The 20,606-nt window shown below is 37.6% G+C and overlaps 1 protein-coding gene across 4 annotated transcripts in view; it reads left to right on the top strand.

The window, feature by feature from the left end:
• RFC1 (replication factor C subunit 1) overlaps positions 1 to 20,606 on the top strand; it is a 45,315-nt gene that overhangs the window by 20,648 nt on the left and 4,061 nt on the right. For 3 of the 4 annotated variants that reach the window (XM_069791606.1, XM_069791615.1, XM_069791623.1), the window contains 20 exons: positions 2,623 to 2,852; positions 3,583 to 3,657; positions 5,545 to 5,622; positions 6,483 to 6,570; positions 6,666 to 6,967; positions 8,078 to 8,185; positions 8,717 to 8,896; positions 9,208 to 9,312; positions 10,398 to 10,794; positions 11,520 to 11,629; positions 13,242 to 13,356; positions 13,818 to 13,906; positions 14,936 to 15,073; positions 16,147 to 16,242; positions 16,417 to 16,515; positions 16,956 to 17,110; positions 17,233 to 17,350; positions 18,311 to 18,456; positions 18,919 to 19,132; positions 20,201 to 20,392. In XM_069791606.1, coding sequence (XP_069647707.1) covers positions 2,623 to 2,852; positions 3,583 to 3,657; positions 5,545 to 5,622; positions 6,483 to 6,570; positions 6,666 to 6,967; positions 8,078 to 8,185; positions 8,717 to 8,896; positions 9,208 to 9,312; positions 10,398 to 10,794; positions 11,520 to 11,629; positions 13,242 to 13,356; positions 13,818 to 13,906; positions 14,936 to 15,073; positions 16,147 to 16,242; positions 16,417 to 16,515; positions 16,956 to 17,110; positions 17,233 to 17,350; positions 18,311 to 18,456; positions 18,919 to 19,132; positions 20,201 to 20,392 — 3,035 coding nt within the window. Of the gene's footprint in view, positions 1 to 865; positions 908 to 2,622; positions 2,853 to 3,582; positions 3,658 to 5,544; positions 5,623 to 6,482; positions 6,571 to 6,665; positions 6,968 to 8,077; positions 8,186 to 8,716; positions 8,897 to 9,207; positions 9,313 to 10,397; positions 10,795 to 11,519; positions 11,630 to 13,241; positions 13,357 to 13,817; positions 13,907 to 14,935; positions 15,074 to 16,146; positions 16,243 to 16,416; positions 16,516 to 16,955; positions 17,111 to 17,232; positions 17,351 to 18,310; positions 18,457 to 18,918; positions 19,133 to 20,200; positions 20,393 to 20,606 lie in introns of all 4 variants that reach the window. The other variant, XM_069791597.1, reaches the window with a different exon arrangement.

The following is a 20,606-nucleotide window of genomic DNA, read 5'->3' on the forward strand; positions in this document are numbered from 1 at the left end:
CAGTCAATAAATGCTTCTAGTCCTGTTGTTTCTAGGAAGGACATAATTAAAGCAGAGCTCTAATTGTTGGTAATACTTAGTACTGGCATCATAAATGACTCAAATCCACATCCTTTTTAATTAAAACCTAATTAGATTTACTTTGCTTCTTTCTACTTGAGAGAACGCAATATCCTGTTGTTGTTTGTTGTTTAAATGGTTGTGAGTGAATAATGAAAAAAAAAATCAATATTTCGTGCAGATCTGATAATGATAGTGATGAGTAAAGATTCTTTTCTAGCATGGAGCAGTCTTTAACTTAAGAAAAGCTGGGAGTGGGGGGGCAGAATAGCATTTGTATCTTATTTCCAAGACAAATAAATGCAATTACATCTACATTAACTGTTGATTGCTAGTAATAGGTACATTTTACTCCTGAAAATGTATTTTCTTGTTCACTGAAAAATTCAAAAGAAGCAAAAATATTTCTGAAATTAAGTTCGAGATAAGCAGTCTCCTATTCAGACTATTGTAAATTAGGAGCCTAAAGCATCCAGTGCCCAAATCTCCCAGATATGTAATGGTTTGTTAGATTGAACTAAATGGCAGCAAGAGATTTACTGCTGCCTAGGGAAAGTAAATCGTGTTGAGAATAGCAAGGCTTTTAGTTTTAGCTTTGTGGTAAAACTCACTAGTGTCAGCTGAGGGCCTGGACTTGAATTTTCTCTTCCATATATTGCTTTGTGAATTGAATTGGCTAAAATGCCACTTTCTCATAGATAAATTTTTATCTTTAGGCATTCTTGATTTAACTGCTGAACCAATTTCCTCCCTTACAGACATATCTTTGTTTTATTTTTCTTTCTCTCTGAACTTTGTCTCCTAGGAATAGTCAGGATCCCCTTTTGTACTTGTTATATTCTGCTTGGTAAGTGTTCAGTAGCAGAAAGTTCCAGCTGATGCCTAAAACACTCTTGTTACTACCATCTATTAAGAAAATGTTAATCAGAAAATAATTGTTTCCCTCCACCTTTGTCTAGTATATAACAAAAATAATAGATGACAGACATGACCTCATCTAAACTTAGGGAAGTGATTAAGAAAAACTTTTGTATGAAAAGAAATATGGGGGCTTAAATTAGAGATGACTGAAAAATAAACATATTTTTGTGATAATACTGTCAACTTAAGTTCAATTATAAAACAGATGTTTAGAACATTCTGTGTTTATAATATGTTGAGGGGAGTGTCTGAAACATCTCTATTTTGAGAAAAGTAAAACCAGACTTCAGTTAGAGGCATGCAAATGAGATGGCCTCTGTTTCTGTTCCTCTCAAGCCTTTGAACTTTATTCTTTGTGTCTAATGTTCATTTTGGGGATTTTCTTGCATTTTGTTTCTTAGCCCTTGCACACTTTGAGTTTTTTGATGAGTTCACAAGGAAAATGCTTTTATCACTAATCAAGAAGTTTGTCCAGTGATGTTTGTCTTCTGTGCTGTCATATTAGTCTAATCATTTGGGAATGATACCTGTAAGTTTTTGTATGCTTCAGTGATAGGGTTTCATTTGTCTAAGTGTCAGTAAGACTTCATGACATGACACAAAACTCTTTGAAGTCCTTGGTAATCTTTTTTGTCTATTGATTGAGTAGATGAAGAGTTTGGGTCCAGAATGAATACATGGATATCAAACCCTCTTCCTCTTTTTTTTTATTGCTGGGAAGACCACATCCTGGCTATTATAGAGGAGTCCTAAAAGGAAAGATTGAGTATCTGGTTAGTGGTCTGTGGGCTAATTCTTCATGAGACTGTATGCCACTTTTCCTCCTTTCAATTTGAGAAATCTGTTTTGTATGCTGACCTCTTGTCTGATTTCTGTGTTCTGTGAAATGGCTGCATTTCTTTGAGATGGTTTTGACTGCACTGGAAGGAGAGTGTGTTTAAGTGGAGAAATGTAGAGGATGTAGAATAGCTCATAGCATCTCTGACTAAAAGGGAAAAAGTAAAAAATGGTGTTAAAGTGTTTCTGCTAAAACATTCATAAGCTATGAGCAGCACTTTAAAAATAACGAGTAAGCTTATTCAAGAAACTTTTTGTAAATAAGATGTTCTAATATTTTTCCCCTGGTTTATAGTGTAATATTGAAAGATTCTTAAGAATATACAAGTCTACAAAGCCTATGTTAGCTGCTCTGTTAATTAATCCTATAAAGTACTAAAATAAATGTGGCTTTGTACTTCACATTTTATGTGAAGGAAGAGTTGTGCTGTTCAATTTGATGTTGCATTAATTAAGGAAAGGGTTCAAATCTCAGTGACCTAGATTTTCTGTTTATTGTCTTCCCTATGTAAGAAGGGAAGGCATTCTTTGCAAACCTCTCTAAATGAGAGGTAATGTATGAACATATGAACAAATATTATGTGTCTTTATTTCAGTACTCTATTCAGACTTGAGCTATGCCATTAAAGATGCTGAATACTATGTGTTATGCAACTCAGCCTTTTTTCCAAATAAATTCTAAACACCTGTAATATTTTCTTAGGATCTGAGTTGATGTCATCTGCCAAAATAGTTCTCTTGACAGTTCCATTATAGAACTTGAGTTCCATGTTCCACAAGTAATAGAATACTCTTCATGTTTAGATGAAGAAGATGACTTTGTCAATAAAAGAATTTCCCTGAAACCAAAGGAGAATGGGACATCAGCAATTGGTTGTCCCGGAACTACAGTGAAAAAGGAAGATGTAAAACCACGAGCTAAAAGCAAACCATTATCTCCAGTGAAACAGACTCCCACCTCGGCACTTGATTACTTTGGGACAAGTAGCGTCCAACGATCAGAAAAGAAACTGGTAGCAAGTAAAAGGAAAGAAGTGAGTACTGATGATGTTCCTTCAGGCTGCTTATGTGTCTGATAGCAGATCAAAATGGTCGGTTTAATGACTGCAAGGAGGTACTTAACTGCTTGTCCTACTTAATGTTACTTTTTAATGACCACTCAAGTATAAGTTCATTCTGATGATATGTGCAGGCATATCAAGTCCTCAAATGCAAGTTTAGAGTAGCATTTCCATGTTTGAGAAGGTAGCACAAAGTTGAAAGTAGTATTTTCTCTATTGCTTCTTCTCAAGTGACTTTTCTTAAAAATAAGTAGTCTTCTGAGATTAGTTAGTGGATGGGATAGCTTATAGTTGGGGGCAGAAGGGAGGAGGGAGAGGAAGAAGATTGTGTTCCCAAGCTTTATGGCACATATATTCATGGCATAACAAAGCACTAAATAAAGTGTGGAAGAAATTAAAAATTCACAATGTAGTTATTGATTTCTCTTTCAAGTGGCCAACTGTGATAGCTTCAGAGATGTTCAGCATTGTTGGAAGAAATGAGATATTTATATTATAGCATGGTTTTGTTCTGAATAGTAAAAACTCTTGAAAACAGCCTTGTTTAATAGTGTTGAGGTTAGAGAGCTAGGAATAAAATGCTGTGTGTCTTATTCCCAGTCCTTTTCTAGAAGTATACAAAATGAATCTGTACAGATTAAATTACTATAATTTACACAATAGTGGGGAAACTGAACTGTTGGTCTTTTTTTCTTAACTATAGCCTTCACAAAGCAGAGACAGCACACTAGATGATGAGGCCATTGCTAGGCAACTGCAGGTTGAAGAAGATTCAGAGGTAAAAGCTCTATAAATTTGCTGCTCTATGTCAAGAGCAGTTTGTTTAACTTAAATTGTTTTCCCTTAAGAAATTAGGATGGACTTTCCATGTATGCTATAAATAAGTGTAATAAAATTTATCTGTATACTTAACTCTTGCACATATGTGCAACCATAGTCACACAGTTATTTTTACGGGCATTATTTCAGTTACGTAAATAGAACATCTCAATCTATTTTCTGTCTATTCAGACTTTCTCTACCTGTGCAGTTGATGTGTCTATAATAATATTGCTTTTCACACAGAACTCACTTTCTGCTTCCTCATTTTTTTGCTGTTGTAGTGTGGTTTTGTCTGTGTGGTTTGGTGGTTTTTGTTTGGGTTTTTTTTCCCTTCCCTGGAGTGAAAAATTAAAAGCCGTTGCCATCCATGATTTGTTTCACTTATCTGAGTTTTCTTATAGTTGAGAAAAATGTGAATGAACCTTATGTGTATGTCTTAAATTTTCCTATTTGAATCAGTGATAATATGAGGGAAAGTTACACTTGTCATACATATTTACTTGCTTTTGGGAAAATCAGTTCATTTCCCATAAATTGGTAATATTGAGTATAATTTGAAACAAATATATCGTACATGCAAAACTCAGTCTCATCCTTGATATCCCCAGAGGTGCGATGAATCTAGCTTTAATCTATTAGGAAGTTAAACAACCTGTCAGGAAAAACAAGGTGTTGTCTTTCATTTGAACTGATCTTATCTATAACACTCTCGTTGTCTATATGTATCATCAAAGGAATGGTCTTTATTTCAGGTGTATCTGCCTCAGTCTGGTTTGCATTTGGTAGTCGCTGCCCTTCCCCTTTCTCACTGTACACAGGGAAGATAGATGCATTTCATTGTTATGGGCACATAAAAATGTTGCCTGTGGCATATTGGTTTTATAAAGTCATCTGTTTGAATCTTGTAGCATGGCATATTGGACTTCAAGACAATTGTGAAAGGATTTCTGTTGTTGTCTTGTTAAAACAATTGTCAATATTTATTGGTAACAGTATATGCTATTCAGGAATAGAAAAAGTTTTTTCCCTAAGGGGCCATATTGGATAGGAAAAGTAACTTGATGATCAATTATCACTTATTTTGTTAGGCGAAATAGAAATGAAACCAACCTGGTTTTGTTTTTTACAATTAATAAATAACTTTCTCAGTTTCCATGTGCAGTATTTGTCCTTACTGGTTCTTCTGTCAAAGAAAATAAGTTTTTTGTAAGTAGAAATATCAAAACATTAAAGTATATTTATTTCCATAAAGTAGACAACTGGCAACAACTGGGCTAAGGGCAGTAGCTAAATTCTCCAAAACTGCCAGAATTTTTTTCATATGATACATTGCTAGCAGTAAATGAGAATGAAACATTAATTACTGAGACATTGTAATACATAATAGGCATTGTTCCTACTTGTCTTTTGGGACTGCTTCTGGAAGTTTTCTAAAGCCAACAGATTGCATCTTGGTGCAAGCAGGTTGTTGTGAGACCCTGCCTCCAGGTTTTGATTATTTATTAAATGAAAAGGATACACAACCATAAAAAATACGAAGGAACAGAAAACCTCTTTGAAAACAGATTATACAGGCTTATTAATGTTTCTACTGCAAAAATCCAAACTCTACTTTTCTCACTAGACTTCAGTCTCTCTTTTTGGGGGAAACAATTAATTCTTCAGTGCCACTTCAGAAATTTATTTGCCCCTGGTAGGATGCACTTTTTCCACCTATGTGCTGTCTTATTTTAGATAAACTTTTTCTTTTGAGCAGCAGATAGAGTTTAAAAAAATTGTAGTAGAATTAAAACTTGTCAGACATGAGCCTAAAAATACCTTTCTTGCTTTTTTTTTTCTTCAGCTGGAGAGACAGCTGCATGAAGATGAAGAATTTGCTAAAACTTTGGCCATGTTGGATGAAACACCACAGAAGAAAAAGGTTGAATTATTTTTAAACTTTAGTTTTTAGAAATTGCGTTGCTGGGAGTGTTCTTATTTAGACACCTAACCTTTGTTTTCAGTCTTCCATACAAATGCATTAAAAACAGCAAGAAAGTATTTGCATGAAAATAGCATACTCACTTTTCATACTTTCTTCCTGGATTTTCCTCACTCAGAAAATATTGTCCTTCCTAATCGGACAGCAGGTATCATTGTATCTTTGTGCTATCTGCTTGTTTTGAAACAGGATTTTAAGTTCTAGTTCTAATCAAGTGGAGTGTGTTGCTGAAGACTTGTGCTTTAGATCAGCTATAGCTCCATTGGTTCAGGAGGACCAGATCAAATAAAATGAGTCAATGGCACAAGTTGGTGAAAAACAGTGGGAGAAAACGGAAGGAGGATAATACTCTCCTTGCTTTGAGAGAAGAGGACGGCAGGGATCATGAGTTTTGAGACTGATACCAGTGGTGGGAATCTTCCCAGTTCTCATAGCTTGTGGTGTAAGGCACAGTAAAATATCTGCTGGATTGTACATCAAGGCTCTTAGAATTTAGGATTAGTAATTTGAATATAGCAAATATTAATACTTCTAGACTAATCAGTAAACCAGTTAGGGTTGAAATTTACTGTAAACTGGAAATTTGTCTGGCCTTTGACTTAAGGAATTTATCTGCATGGCTGAGTGCAGATTTTGCTCATTTGCCTGCCTTTTGATAGAGTTTTTATTCTGACTTGTGGTAGGGATCAGCTTTGTTAGATGTCATTCAGTCTGTTGTACTTAGCAGTAGGGAAACTTGGGTATCTGGACTTAATGGTAGCTTGGGGCATGCATCTCTGACTTTGGCATTGTGTGTTTAGGCTCGGAAAGATTCAGGAGGAGAGCAAACAGTATTGAGCATCAAGAGCAGTCCTAACGTGACAGAAAGAGATAAGCAGTCACAAAGAGGTAGGACACAGAACACAGAAAACATTTCACCAATGTATAATATTAATGAGACACATTCTTACATAAGTGCTCTCCTCCCTCTGCCTCCTTTCAAGTGAAAGCAACAAACTCGACAGGTGAAGCAAAGAATTATGCTGTGAAGCAGCAAACTAAATCTGAACATTCAAAAGGCTCTCGTTTATCCCCACAATCATCTGATGGTAAAATACCAAGAGAGTTGATGGATAAGACCTTGCCTTTGAAACCTAGCTCTAAGCTTCTGTCTCTGAAACAAAAAGAAGAGATTGCTGAAAAGGAAAGAGGTGCTCAAAGTTTAGTATCAAAAGAAAAAACTTCTTCAGGGAAAGAAGAGAAGACAACACCAAAGAAGGAGAAAATTTCTCCCAAGAAGACTGAGGTAGGAGCTATCAAAATAAATTTAGTTGTCTCGGTGGAGTTTGCAGGAAAATAGTTTTCATTTATTATTTTTTATGTGTCACTGTTGTAACTTGGTACTTTGAATCTTCTGGGCAATTTTAAAGAATTTGAATTCTGGTAAGTCTTTAAGTTCCTAGCAATTGTAAAAATATAGGAAAAAAAATTAGCTGGAAAAGTGTAAATTCATGAAGGAACTGAGAGTTCTTTAATGCTCATTAAGGTATGCATGTACACTGCAAAATCAGTTCAGTACTTCTTCACGTTTAACTTTTCTGAAAAAATGCATAATGCAGGAATTCTGACACTTACCTAGTGAGTGAAAGCTTACGCTTTATGTTAGCATGGTGACCTTGTGGATCTATACTGCTGTTAGAATGACAAATGGCAGTTTGTTTTTTTTCCCCCTCCCTCCCTAGTCTCCTATTTCTGAAGTGTATTTCTTAGAATTGATAAAGTATGTAGGAATATAACTTAGTTTTCTTTTAACTGTCTGATTCAGTAACTAATTATTGAACACGCTGGCAGTTATTGGCAACCTTGAAACATATTTTTCCATCATAAAGTACAAAATACCTAATTTTGACACTTAACAGTTGTAATTGGGAGGGAGAGCCTGCAACCTTTTTGGAGGTCAGTTTTAAATAATTTTTTACTGATGAAAGAGCTTAAATGTCTCTTAAAAGTAGAAATACTGTGAAGTGGACTTTATGTAAGAGTAGATCTTGTCTATACCTGATCATCATTCTGAAATAAAATAGTATGTGAATTTATAGCAACAAGTTATGAATTAAGTGAGCATGCATATGTGGAATACACATGAATCTACAGAAACTTGACAATAAAAAATGGGTACATATTTTTTTAAACTCGGGTGAGTTTTTGAAATCTTTCTAAAAAGAATAACAAAAAATACTTCAACGCAAGCACCAAAACCAGAGCAAGCTTTGGTATTGTATGTTAATAGATTAAAAACAAGTGTTAGCACTTGCTTTTCCTTTGGTGCATAAAAATGTCTTAAACTGTGATGCTTGAGTTTTTGTTGTTTTTATATATGTAATTTGTGTATTAATTTTTTTCCCTCGTCCCCAAGTCTGTAAGTCCTGAGGACTCTGAAAAGAAGCGAAACAATTATCAAGCCTACCGAAGCTTCCTTAATCGTGAGGGTCCAAAAGCACTGGGTTCCAAAGAGATACCTCGGGTAAGTTTGGCTACAGCAGAATTCTATATGTAGAAGTGGAGTGTATCAAACTTACTGTTATAAATGACCTAACAAGTATCAACTAAACTGTTTAAAAACTGGTATTTTTTTTCAAATAGGAAGTATGTATTGGAAAAAGCTAAATTGTAATGGAAAGCAGTGAATAAATGTCAGGAAATGTACTAAGAAATTAAATTCATTACTTGGGTTATGAAGTCAGGATGATGAAAAATAGTTACTGGTCTTAAAATTGAAGATTGCTGTCACTCATTTGACTGACGTGCATTGCTTGAAGCACGGAGTGTTATGAGATGATTGATCAGGTAAACGATGTGTGAAGTTTTGTTGGTAGCTATTCCTTTCAATGGTTTTTGAACTTTTAGAACTATTACCTTGCTAGATATGATAGGTTTATTTTTAAAGTTTCATAGGGTATTTGACATGGTAGGAGGTTAAAAAAGCTTATGGTGAAGAGGTATTTGGTAGAATTGCATCAGGTAACAGCGTTTTCTGCAATGCTCTGGTTCTCAGGGAGCTGAAAACTGCTTGGAAGGCCTGACATTTGTAATTACAGGCGTACTGGAGTGTATTGAAAGAGATGAGGCCAAGTCTCTGATTGAACGTTATGGAGGAAAAGTGACTGGCAATGTCAGCAAGAAGACAAACTATCTGGTCATGGGGCGAGACTGTGGCCAATCTAAATGTGAAAAGGTGAGTGTTCCTGTGCCTGAGTGAAGTAGAAGCGAAACTGTGAATTTTTCATGCCTAACTGTTGATGTTCAGTATCTCTGCCAAAAGGAGGCAGTAGTACCAATAAAGTGCAGGTTAAAAAGCAAACGTTGCCTAATGTTTTAGGGCTTTGTTCCATATTTTTTATGTATGTACACACCCCCCCCTCCACCCTCACCCCCCCCCCTTTTGGTGTTGTTGTGTTCCTAAACATAGTCTTTAGTGGAAAGCACTATGAAGTGAATTATGTAAATCCTAACTTCACTTGACTTTAATTCTTACTTTTGCTCCAGGCATCAACTTTAGGGACAAAAGTTATTGATGAGGATGGCCTGTTTGATCTTATTCGAACTATGCCAGGCAAAAAGTCCAAATATGAGCTGGCGGCTGAAACAGAGGTTTGTTTATTATAAACTTAGGGGTTGGTTTGTCTTTTGCTTTGGTTTTTTTTTTTAATTGAAAGGGGTTTTGGTCTTCTGTTCCAGTAACAGTAACCCTACAACTGCCAGTTTGACCTTCTAGGTTAAAAGTATTGAAAGTGAAAATTTTATTTAACACTTCTACTTGGGAGCTATAGCCTCCTTCCCCCCCTCCCCTTTCATTTTTGTACTCTGACATTATTCTGTATTTTAGGTATCTGACTGAGGGGGTAATTGTATCTACTTAGATGGTTTCAGTTTTAAACTTTTGAGGACTTGTTTATTCTTTGAAATAAGTAATTGTGACTGATACTGTGTGGAACCCAGACGGGCCCAATATAAAATTGTACTGTAAACATGGGACAACTATATGTAAACCATGTATGTGCAGATCAGATTTTGTCTTTATGTGGTACTTGAACAAATAATATTAAAGGTAACAGGGAATACTGTAAAAATGGTAGCAAGTTTTTTATGCACATTTATATTTAGTCTGTAGTGGCTGATAAAATGTTTTTTAAAATCTCTGTTAGTTCTAGTATGTTGTGCATTCAGTACAGCTGTTGCTTTGGTACTTCTGATGTGGCTAGACATGAATTGTTGCATGTAAAGATACTATTGTTGTCTTAAGGAAAAGCAACTCTAAGAGTACTAGCTAATTACATTCACTCCCTTTGAATTGTTTTGGGTTGAAGACTTTCTGGAAGTGTTGTTTTGCAAGAGCTTCATGGCTGTCTGGCCCACTTGTTCCAACCTGACAGTCATCAGTTTTTTGCATTATTTTTTCTAATGGCGCATCAGGCTTCGTGAGTAAGAAGACTGCTCTGAATGACCGGAACATTTCCTGCCTTTTTTTTGTGGGTCGTGCTATAGAACCAGGTGGAATTGTGTTTAACAGTGCTTTATTTTTCAGAGAGGAATCTTCTCTTGAAGTTTTTTTATCAATACATAAGCTTTGTTACTTTCTTAAGCACTTCTGTACGTGTGTTCAAAGACAGCTTGTTTATTTACTGTATGGGTTTTTTGAAATTTCCCTTTGATTTTCTTACCTTTATTTTCCTAAGGCAAAGAAAGCAGAGTCAAGACCTAAAAAGACACCACAGAAAGCTGAAGCTGGAAAAAGGAATTTTAGTCCCTTCAAAAGGGAAGCCGATAATAAAAGATACAAGTCTACTCCTGAAAAAGGAGATACTGTCAAATCTGTTAAGAAGGAAACCACTGCTGTTCGAAAGCTTATGGACTTTAAATGGCAGACTGTAGAGAAGAAAGAAGCCCCCAAACCTGAGGGGAACTTGGTTTCTGAGACTAATGAAGATGGAACAGAGAGATTGCTATGGGTAGATAAATACAAGCCTGTATCTCTTAAGGCAATAATTGGACAGCAGGGTGAGCAAAGCTGTGCCAATAAACTGCTCCGATGGCTCAGAAACTGGCACAAGAGTACCTCAGAAGATGGACAAGGTGACCAGCACAGTTAACTTTTCTCTGTGTTCTTCCATGCCAGTCACACTGCTTGTGACTTGTGCTAATCTCTTAAATGTGAATGTTTTCCAAAAGAAACAAAAATAACCTAGCAGTAATGTATACAGAAATGGCCTTGCATTCAGCCTACTGAATTCCTTCTCACCAAGAGAAATATTGGCCAGTGCTAACCTGTCTGTACACATGGTGAAAGTACAGGATAGCAACATGTCTAAAGGGCTTTGGTCGTGTAGGGGGAAGGGATGAATTGTTGAGGTCCTGTTTCTGCCTGACAAGTAGTCCATGTCATGTGTAGTGCGTCATCTTATAGAAGTTTTTTCTGTGTTCAAAATAGCATTTAAGTTTCACTTCACCCATAGTGGGTTTTTTCTCTGTGGTGGGTTTGGTTTAGTTTGTTTGGAGTGGTTTTGTTGGTGGTGTGTGTTTGTTTGTTTGATGATTGAGTTGTGAGGAAACTGCTGAATTAGTTGTATTATATTAATAGCACTTTTGCTATTTTTCAGTTTAGAATCACTGCAAGTCTTAAACTAAGATGGTTTAAGCTGCTTTTCCCCAAATGGTTAGGATGTAGATGTGTATGCATTTTTTGATATTTATATCAGGCCTTAAATGAGGAAAAACTCCAGTGATGTTTGATATCTTTAGAAGTATGCAGTTTGTTTTGTAATACATACCTAGGTAAAACCTGGAATCTTCTTTTATAGCAAAGACCAATAAAACTGGAGGCAAAGATGATGGTACTGGTTTTAAAGCAGCATTACTTTCTGGTCCGCCTGGAGTTGGTAAAACTACTACAGCTTCTTTGGTTTGTAAGGTGAGTTCATATTAACACTTGTTCCCAGCACTTTTTGTTATATATTGATTCTGTATCTGGATACAGATACAACGTGGATATCTTCTCAATGACCAGAGTCTGCTCCCAGCCTAGTTCCACCTGCTCAGAACAGGGTTACAGGTGAAAATATGTGGATGTTTAGATACCTTTATCAGGTCTGGGGCAAGAATGTAGCAATGGGTGTCTGCATTTTTTTTTCTGTTGTATTGAGAGGAAGCATATCACAGTACATTGAACAATCAGAAATGGTTTTCAAGCATTGTGAGCATTCAGGACTAGTTCTACAAGTCAGAGAATATTTGCGCTAAATTTAATGGGAGTCAAATTCAGGCAAGCTTTTTGAAAGTTTCTGTGACAGTCTTGGTCATGGTTTTTATATATCTATACAAAGGTATCTTGCCCAGACTCACTCTAAATTCAATACTACTTTAGGATGAGAGAAGTTGACAGGGCTATGTGTCCATTTCTAAAGGTGAATTTAGAAATTAGTTTTTCCCTAACTTTGCTGGAACTCTGTGTTCCACTAACTGTGACATGAAAATCAGCTGAGAACTCCATGTTGTAGAAATACCATTAAAGGTAACTTTATTAATAGTGTTGTATCAAGTTACAGATTATTTTTGTTGTTCTTTGACTTGCAGGAAATTTCTTAGAATATGATACTACCAGCTTAGAAGGGTTGAAAACTATTGTTAGCAATCTGATCTTCAAGCTGGGAAGGAATGATTACTTACTTCAGTGTTTGAGTTGTATAGAGTAACTCCCAATACCCCCTGTCCTCACCATAGAGCTTTGTGCCAACAAGCTGGTGCTGCACCCAAAACTAGACCTGCAGAAAAGCTGGATTTGCTGACTTGGGCTCACTTCTACACTAGCATGGCCTTTTCTGCTTCTGGTTTCCAACCTAGACTGCTCACAGCTGCTTCAGGTCTCTGCAGAGCATTTTTCACTGTGCTCCACAGGATTAGCCAACAAAACTGGGTTGTTCAAGCTGCAAGAACAAAGCTGTATGCAGGTTGCTGCTGTGCTTGTGGCATGTCCTTGGCAGGGCAGTTTGCTGATAAAGGAGCAACTGGTTTAAGTTCTTTCAGGGACTGACATGCAGCCCAGACCTGTTCTGAAGTGTTAGGACTGCTGGGGGAGCGATGTGTTTCCTAGCTGTTAAATAGTTAAAAGCTTCTCTTCAGCTTTCAGAGGCATGTGGCATGTTTCTTGTCCTGACTTTTTGTGCACAAGACTTTGATATGCAGCTGGAAATACCATGGAGCTTAGCCAGCCTTGGCTCATAGTTCTGTTTCTGTCCCTCGTGGCAGTTCTGTTAATCCTTCAGAACTAAATCTGTGCCACTGACTTTCCCCACCTACTCCCCCTTAAAAAAAGTTCTCTTTTGGGCATATCTGTGTCTGGTTATAAATATTTTTGGAGTGTGAGAGAAAAGGAATATAAGAGGAAAAAAGAATGAGCCACAAATTATATGTGAAAATGTGTTGTAAGAGCTTTCTTTTGGAACTCTGAAATACTGTTTCTAATTCTGAGCATGCATATGCTCTTTCACTGATCTGTGTTCTCATTTTTTGTGTGTTTGGACTAGGAACTGGGGTATAGCTATGTGGAGCTGAATGCCAGTGACACTCGCAGTAAGAACAGTCTAAAGGAAGTAGTTGCTGAATCACTTAACAACACCAGCATCAAAGACTTCTGTTCTGGTATGTCTGTTGTTTGAAGGAGAATTTTTATTGTGTTAGGAGTCCAGTTACAGGAGGGACAGAGCTTCCTTATTACACAATAGTGTTAGGAATTCAACTTGCTCATCACGTGGAAGGATCTGGTTCTAATAAGGATGGCTTCATTTAGTAAGCTGTTCTATTTCATCTCCAGTTGTGGAATTAAATCCTGCTATCAGTAGAATTAGTTCTTAATCTGCACAAACTACTCAAGAACTCTGCAGTTGCTCTTCTGTTGCATGGGACTTGTTTCTTAGAAAATGACATGAGGTTATAGTCAGTTCTATTCTGTCAACACAGATTCATGTGATCAAGTGGCGGAGCAAGAGGTTCACTACCACCTCAGTTGTCTAGGATTGGCTTACCTAACCTATAAAGCATTGGGTAAAACTCAAGACCCTATTTTATTCCCATCTCATTTTCTTGTCCATATTCATTTTCAGGCACATCCTCATCAGTTAGCGGGAAACATGTATTGATCATGGATGAAGTGGATGGTATGGCAGGCAATGAAGACAGAGGAGGGATTCAGGTGAAACCACTATAGTTATTAGCTAATGCCATTGCTAAGAGTGCATACTATACACAGCACAAAATATTTCGGGCCAGTCTACTGTCCTCAACCCATGGTCCGCAGAAAGTCTTTGTAGAGTACAGTTTTTGACCTGTTTTAGAAGCCTGTCTTTGTGTAAGAAGAATTACCCGGGGGTGGGGTGGGGGGGGAGATAATTCTGTAAAAGAAACCTGGATTGACGAACTTGAGTGTGTGCACTTTAAATCTTTATTCTTGGACAAGTGAATTTATCCTCAGGTCTCTGCAGCTGACATCTACCTGCAGTGGGAGGTTGTAATCAGACAGGGACAGTTACTCTCTTCAGTAGGCAGTAACACTGAATAAACAATGTGGCATAGGAAAACACTTTGTTTTCCTTAGCAGTTCCACTTTTGGATTCTGAAGATTTCCTATGGTCACATGCAATACTTTGACAATAAAGGGCATACAGATCTTTAGCTCAGATGCGGACATTTACATTGCAGGAATATGAAATTGAACTGAATTTCACTTTCATTAGACCAGGCAGTTTGTTCTGGTAAGCCTAACAATGCTGAAGCCTCAGGGTTGAGCTCCTTGGATGGGGAAGAGCTGATCTTTTTACTTCTTCCTTTATGGTTTGTGGCAGGGTGTGGTCAGACAGATGTGTGCTCGCTCTGGGCATAGGCCAGGTCAAACTGGCCTTTGGACAAATGAATCTAGTTCTGCAGGTGGACAGCTCTGCTCTGGACTATCGATCTTAATTGCTTCATGAAGAATGGTCTAAACATGATTGCTGGAAGTGGGTAGACAGCAGGTTTATTGCAGCTGAATAGAATAGCAGGTGGAAAAAGGAGAGGGGCTAGGTTTTCACTGTGTGGAAACATGATTACAGTAGGAAGAGTTTTATAGACTTGCATCTGTCAGGTCTGATTTAAGGCAGGGACTAATGCTGCTTGGTATGACACTTTAAACATTCCTGTTCTCTGAGGTGTCTAATGTGATTGTTGTAATGTGTTTAAATCACAGGAGTTGATTGGTTTAATTAGAAATACAAAGATACCCATCATCTGTATGTGTAATGATCGAAACCATCCTAAAATTCGTTCCTTGGTCCACTACTGTTTTGATCTTCGTTTTCAGAGACCTCGTCTAGAACAGATTAAGGTAAGGAGGCTGTGGTTGTATGGGCCGCACTGAATTACCATCAGTAACTTCTGTCTTTGTGTGGTGGAATTTATCCAGAATTAGAACCACCACTTAAAAGTTAACTGATCACCTCAGTGAGTAACTCTGCTTTTCAGAATGGATTGTCTTGAGTTTTTCCTTCCTGAAGAATGAAGTATCCCAAAGCCTTTCAGATTTAGAAGTCTATCTTAAATATATCCAAAGATTTTTTTTATTAAGGATCATGCACTTTTTTTTTTTTAAACGAATGACAAGGGATGACTTATGTTTTTGAGAGAAAATTTAAGTTATACATGCTTTAAAAAAACCTAGAAAAATAATGGTAATGTTCTTTCATAGATGTGTCAATGTGTTCTGTAAGTATTAAAGGATTTTAGTCATGGGTTTCTCTAGGTTTGCTTTATTAACAACTTGGAGTTGGGTCACCACCACAGTGAATGGCAAAAGATTACTCAAAAACGCCTTCTATTATATACAATTTCCAAAACAATATGCAATTGATAATTTGTCAAAAGAAGTTCTAGGTGTTCTTCCATGAACTCTCAGTTCTCTATTCTCCAGTGGTTTTAAAAGTCCAATACATTTTCCTGTCTCAACTTGTCTTGTCCCGGTTCTTCTGAAGTTAGTGGTCGTAGGCAGAAGGTCTCTGGTCACCACAGTCACTTATCTTGCACACCAAAGATCACCTTTGAATTTCTGAAAATCGCTCAGGTTATTCTATTAATTCATCTTACTCTAAAGTTAATTACTTAGATCTAAGATGTAAGAATAAGAGTAAGATGTATGATCCTTCTTCTGTTGATTCAGCTTGACTGGGTTTTAAGCCAGCCACGGTGAGGGCTACACATGGGACAAATAAGTAGCTTATGCATATTGTTTTATAAGCACCTGCATTCTATTAATCACATCTAAAGCAATCTCAAATCATTAGTTATATGTCTAATATGAATAGTCTTAGAAACAATGAGGCTTAAGGCCTAGTTCCCTTTACAGTAAAGGGAAGAATTCACAGGAATTCTCTAGTGACAGTTTCTCAAATATGTGTATTACAGGGTGCCATGATGTCTATTGCGTTTAAAGAAGGTTTAAAAATTCCACCACCTGCTATGCAAGAGATAATCCTGGCAGCAAATCAGGACATCAGACAGGTCAGTGCCAATTCAACATCAGTATCCATTTGGAGAGCATGTCATGTACAAGTCCTTGACTTCAATGTAGTATTTGGACAGTATTATTTCTATGTATAGAGATCAGGCTGTTTTCTGCTTGAGTCTTCCATTTAAATGCTCTTATGCTACCAAATTGTCAATTTTGTTCTTTAGGTTTTACATAATCTTAATATGTGGTGTGCGAAAGATAAATCATTGACTTACGATGAGGCTAAAACGGATGCCAGCAGAGCCAAAAAGGATCTCAAACTGGTAAGCGTAAAATACTGGATTGGCTTTTACTGTCATATTCCGATATAATCACTAGGGTTTATAAGCATCTTCTGAACTAAAGCACTGATAGCGTAGATGCAGGGAGTTGTCAGACTTGGCACAAATGGTTGAAGGGCAGTAAATCCAGGACTGAGGATATATTTTGATGTACTGGTCTCTTAGATAATTTGCAATTATGAAGCTCATGCTTCTCATCCCGAGTCCTTTATTTAGGAGATAATTCTCTTAATATCGGAAGTAAAACTCAATTCTCAAAACTGGTAAAGTACTAGGAAGGAAACACTGAACATTGAACTTGTACTAGTGAGTCCAGCTATTGTTGTGTACTATAACTACAGTAATTTTGTTGATATTGTGCTGTGTCTTATTGTTTGTGTTGACCTGCAACCCACTGACTTCTTGAAATACCATTTACTTAGGGCCCTTTTGATGTTGTCCGGAAGGTTTTTGCTACTGGAGAGGAGGCTTCTCGTATGTCTCTTATAGACAAATCGGATCTTTTCTTCCATGATTATTCCCTAGCACCTCTCTTTGTCCAAGAGAACTATGTACATGTGAAACCGGCTGCTGCTGGGTGAGTTATTCCATACCCTAAATTGACACAGGCTTTCACATCAGGGAGTTACACTAGACTAAAACCTACCTGGAATATTTCTGCTTTGTAATACAGTCAACTTTGGTTTTTTTTTTTTTCAGAGGAAATCTGAAAAAGCACTTGGTGCTCTTGAGTAGAGCAGCTGATAGTATATGTGATGGTGACATAGTGGACAAACAGATTCGTAGCAAGCAAAACTGGAACCTTCTTCCAACACAGGTGAGCACTTGACACTAATTTTACATGCTTTATGGTTCTCCAGTGTAAAAGACTGATCCCTTGAAACTGATGTTTCAGTATAATTTTACGACCTATGTAGTTCATACTTCATGTAGTACTCTCTGGTGTGTTGGTGAGTAGAGCAGTTTCCCATATTCATATTGTTAAATCCACTCTGTATCATGAAATTAAGTCTTCTGAAACTTTGACAAGCTTGACCATTCTTTAAGAAGCATAGGAGCACATGGCACATATCACTTCTGACATGCAGTTACAAGCCTACTCAGTTTTATTTATGTGCTTTCTATCCCAGCCTTTCACCAGGCCAGTATTTCTCCCAAAACACAGAGGACTGAAGCTTCGTCACTGTAACTTCTTTTAATGATCACTGAAATATTGACAAGACTTGTGCTTAAAGGATTATGACTGGCATCAGAAAATGTATCATAGATGAAGTCGGAAGGGACCTCTGGAGGTCATCTAGTTCATCCTCCCGCTTAGTGCAGGTCCACACAGATAAGTTGCTTAGGAACTTATCTAGCTGAGTTTATGTAGATTTGTGGTGTTCTTTGGAAATGTCTCCTTCACCATCTCCATCTGCTGGAGACTACAGCACTTGTGTGAAGTCAGCTGTTTGACTCCACTTTAAAATGAGAAATGAATAGGCTTTTTTCTTTTTTCTTTTTTTTTTCTTTTTAAAAATGGCTTTTAAAACCCAGATAATTTCACAGGTATTTTAGAACATGGTAACAAATACGGTGGTACAAGAGATGAAGCTGTAACCTAAAAGGGGTTGAACAGAAACAAGCAACCAAGAAAGAGTTTTCTTAAAACAAGCTGTTTCCACTGTGGAACCATATTGTCTGCATGAAAGGGGGTAGTCAAGTAGAGTAGTACATCATGGTCTCAGTGAGACTAATTCATTGTGGTTTGAGTTTGTCATGTGTGTTACTTTTTCAGGCTATTTACGCCAGTGTTCTCCCGGGGGAGCTGATGAGAGGTTACATGTCCCAGTTTCCTGTCTTTCCCAGCTGGCTGGGGAAGTTTTCATCCACAGGCAAACATGATCGTATCATTCAAGAACTGGCAATGCACATGAGTCTCAGGTAGTACTGACATTCTTCTTCTGGCTTATATCAATAAAGATACTTAGTTCTCATGTAGTTCATTGTACCAAGCACAGCAAGGAATTAATGGTAGGTAAACTTAAGTGTGTATTCTGTGAATATTCTTGTATGTTTTTGGTGACACTTTTCTTAGTGCTTAATCTGGACAACAGTCAGGCTGCAAACACTTGATTAGTGTAGTCAGCAGTACTGTGACTTTTTTCCCCCTGAGGTTGTTTCTCAGTTAGGGGTGTGTTTCCCCAGACTGTTCAGTGTTTGGATACCTTGCACTGGGTTATCCCTAATGCAGCTATGGCAAAAGGAATGGCATGGTACAACTTGCAGTTAACTCTTAAGGCAGCTGATTATCTATTTGCTGAGGGCCTACCTACAGGTTGCCTGCGTTTAGAAGTGAGTGGTGGTGGTTGTACAGATTTACTTACTTCTTTCAATTTGACAAAGAACCCAGACGTGCAAGAGGACAGTAAATATGGAGTATTTGCCATATCTGCGGGATGCGGTTGTCCAGCCCTTGAAAGACTTTGGAGCAGATGGTGTACAAGAAGCTATAACGTTCATGGACTCTTACTGCTTGATGAAAGAAGATATTGAAAATGTCATGGAAATAAGCACATGGGGAGGCAAACCCAGTCCTTTTTCAAAGTTGGATCCCAAGGTAAAATTCACTAGTGAATTTTTTCCTTTTCTTCCGTATCTTTTAAAGAGAAATCCTAGAATAATAGCTATGGTATGGACATGCTGCTGGAAGGCTGAAGTCAGTGCAGCTGCAAATGCATAATTTTATTAACTGTAGTTTAATTAATGGTAGTCTTTGCAAAACAGATGTCAAACACACAACATATCCCTAAAACTTTCAGTAGTAAGTCTTATACCTGTTGTCCCTGGTGTAAAGGATCACTGGGAGTTGGTGGTGTCTGGGGTATAGAAGTGGAACACCGAAGGGACTGGGAAAGCCGGTACCTTTCTACAGGCAAGCTCCTGGCTATAAGCTATATCACCTTCATGCATAGCACTGCCTTTCTTACCATTGTGCAAAGGAGGAGGGACGCACAAGTGTATTTGTTACAGTGTGGGCACTGAATTAAGAGACTGGCTTGCAGCTTGTGTCTTTCATGGTCCAGCTAGACTGAACTGCCAGCCCTGGGGGGACTTTGTGTGGTCTTCCTCCAGTATCCAGCTAGGCCACTTCAGTGGTTGGGACCCTCATCTGGTACAAGGTGAGCTTAAGCTCAAGTCCCTGCTACAAACTAGGCAGGTGTGAGATCTGAACCATGATCTCCCCCATCCCAGGTCAAGTGCTCAGGGAAAGAGAAGAATCTTTTCTGATAACTTAAACCTACACTATTGGGTGTTTACCCCTAGTCTGAATAGGCTGTTCCAGTGTGGCAGGTGTTCAGTGCTGCTGAGGGTGGCTCTGGTGTAAGTGACTTGGGTCAGGTGGCAGCAGAACAACAGTGCTGAAATTATTTGGAGGCCAAATTGAGAAGCATCTGAAGATGCACACTCTTACCTGAGGATTGTGTGGGACTTGCTTAAAATGAGCCTTTGCCATACAGCTCTTAGATGCTTTCTGTGTCCTTTGGAAGTAGTGTCCTCTTCTACAAATCTTTGGTCACATCTTCCCAAACAAAAGATGATGTGGCATGTCCAGCCAACAGTTGGTTAGCTAACAATCTACAGTTCCTAAAGCTGATGCTCATAGTGTTTCCTTTCAACCTAACAGGTCAAAGCAGCTTTTACACGTGCCTACAACAAAGAGGCACATCTGACTCCATATTCACTTAATTCTGTCAAGCCATCTAAAAGGCAGTCAGGATCTGTGGTGACCTCAGAACTGAATGAAGACTTGAATGTGGAAGAGATCCAGTCTGATGAGGATGAGCAAGATACTGTTGAAAGTGATGCAATGATTAAGGTGACTTAAGTCTTCTCAGTGTTAAACTACCCCACTAAACTGTTTCCTCTTAGTTACCTTTCTAGGACTTGTAAAATTATCTGAATTAAAAAAAAAGTATAAAATACATAATCTCTCAACATTTAAATTCATAACTAGTAGTAGTGTGAAAAATTCTTATTTCTATCCATTGTCTTCTGCTTGAATGTTGGGAGACATCACTATAACTCAAGAA

This window comes from Haliaeetus albicilla, chromosome 1 (genome assembly GCF_947461875.1).
Source record: "Haliaeetus albicilla chromosome 1, bHalAlb1.1, whole genome shotgun sequence".
Classification (NCBI taxonomy): domain Eukaryota; kingdom Metazoa; phylum Chordata; class Aves; order Accipitriformes; family Accipitridae; genus Haliaeetus; species Haliaeetus albicilla.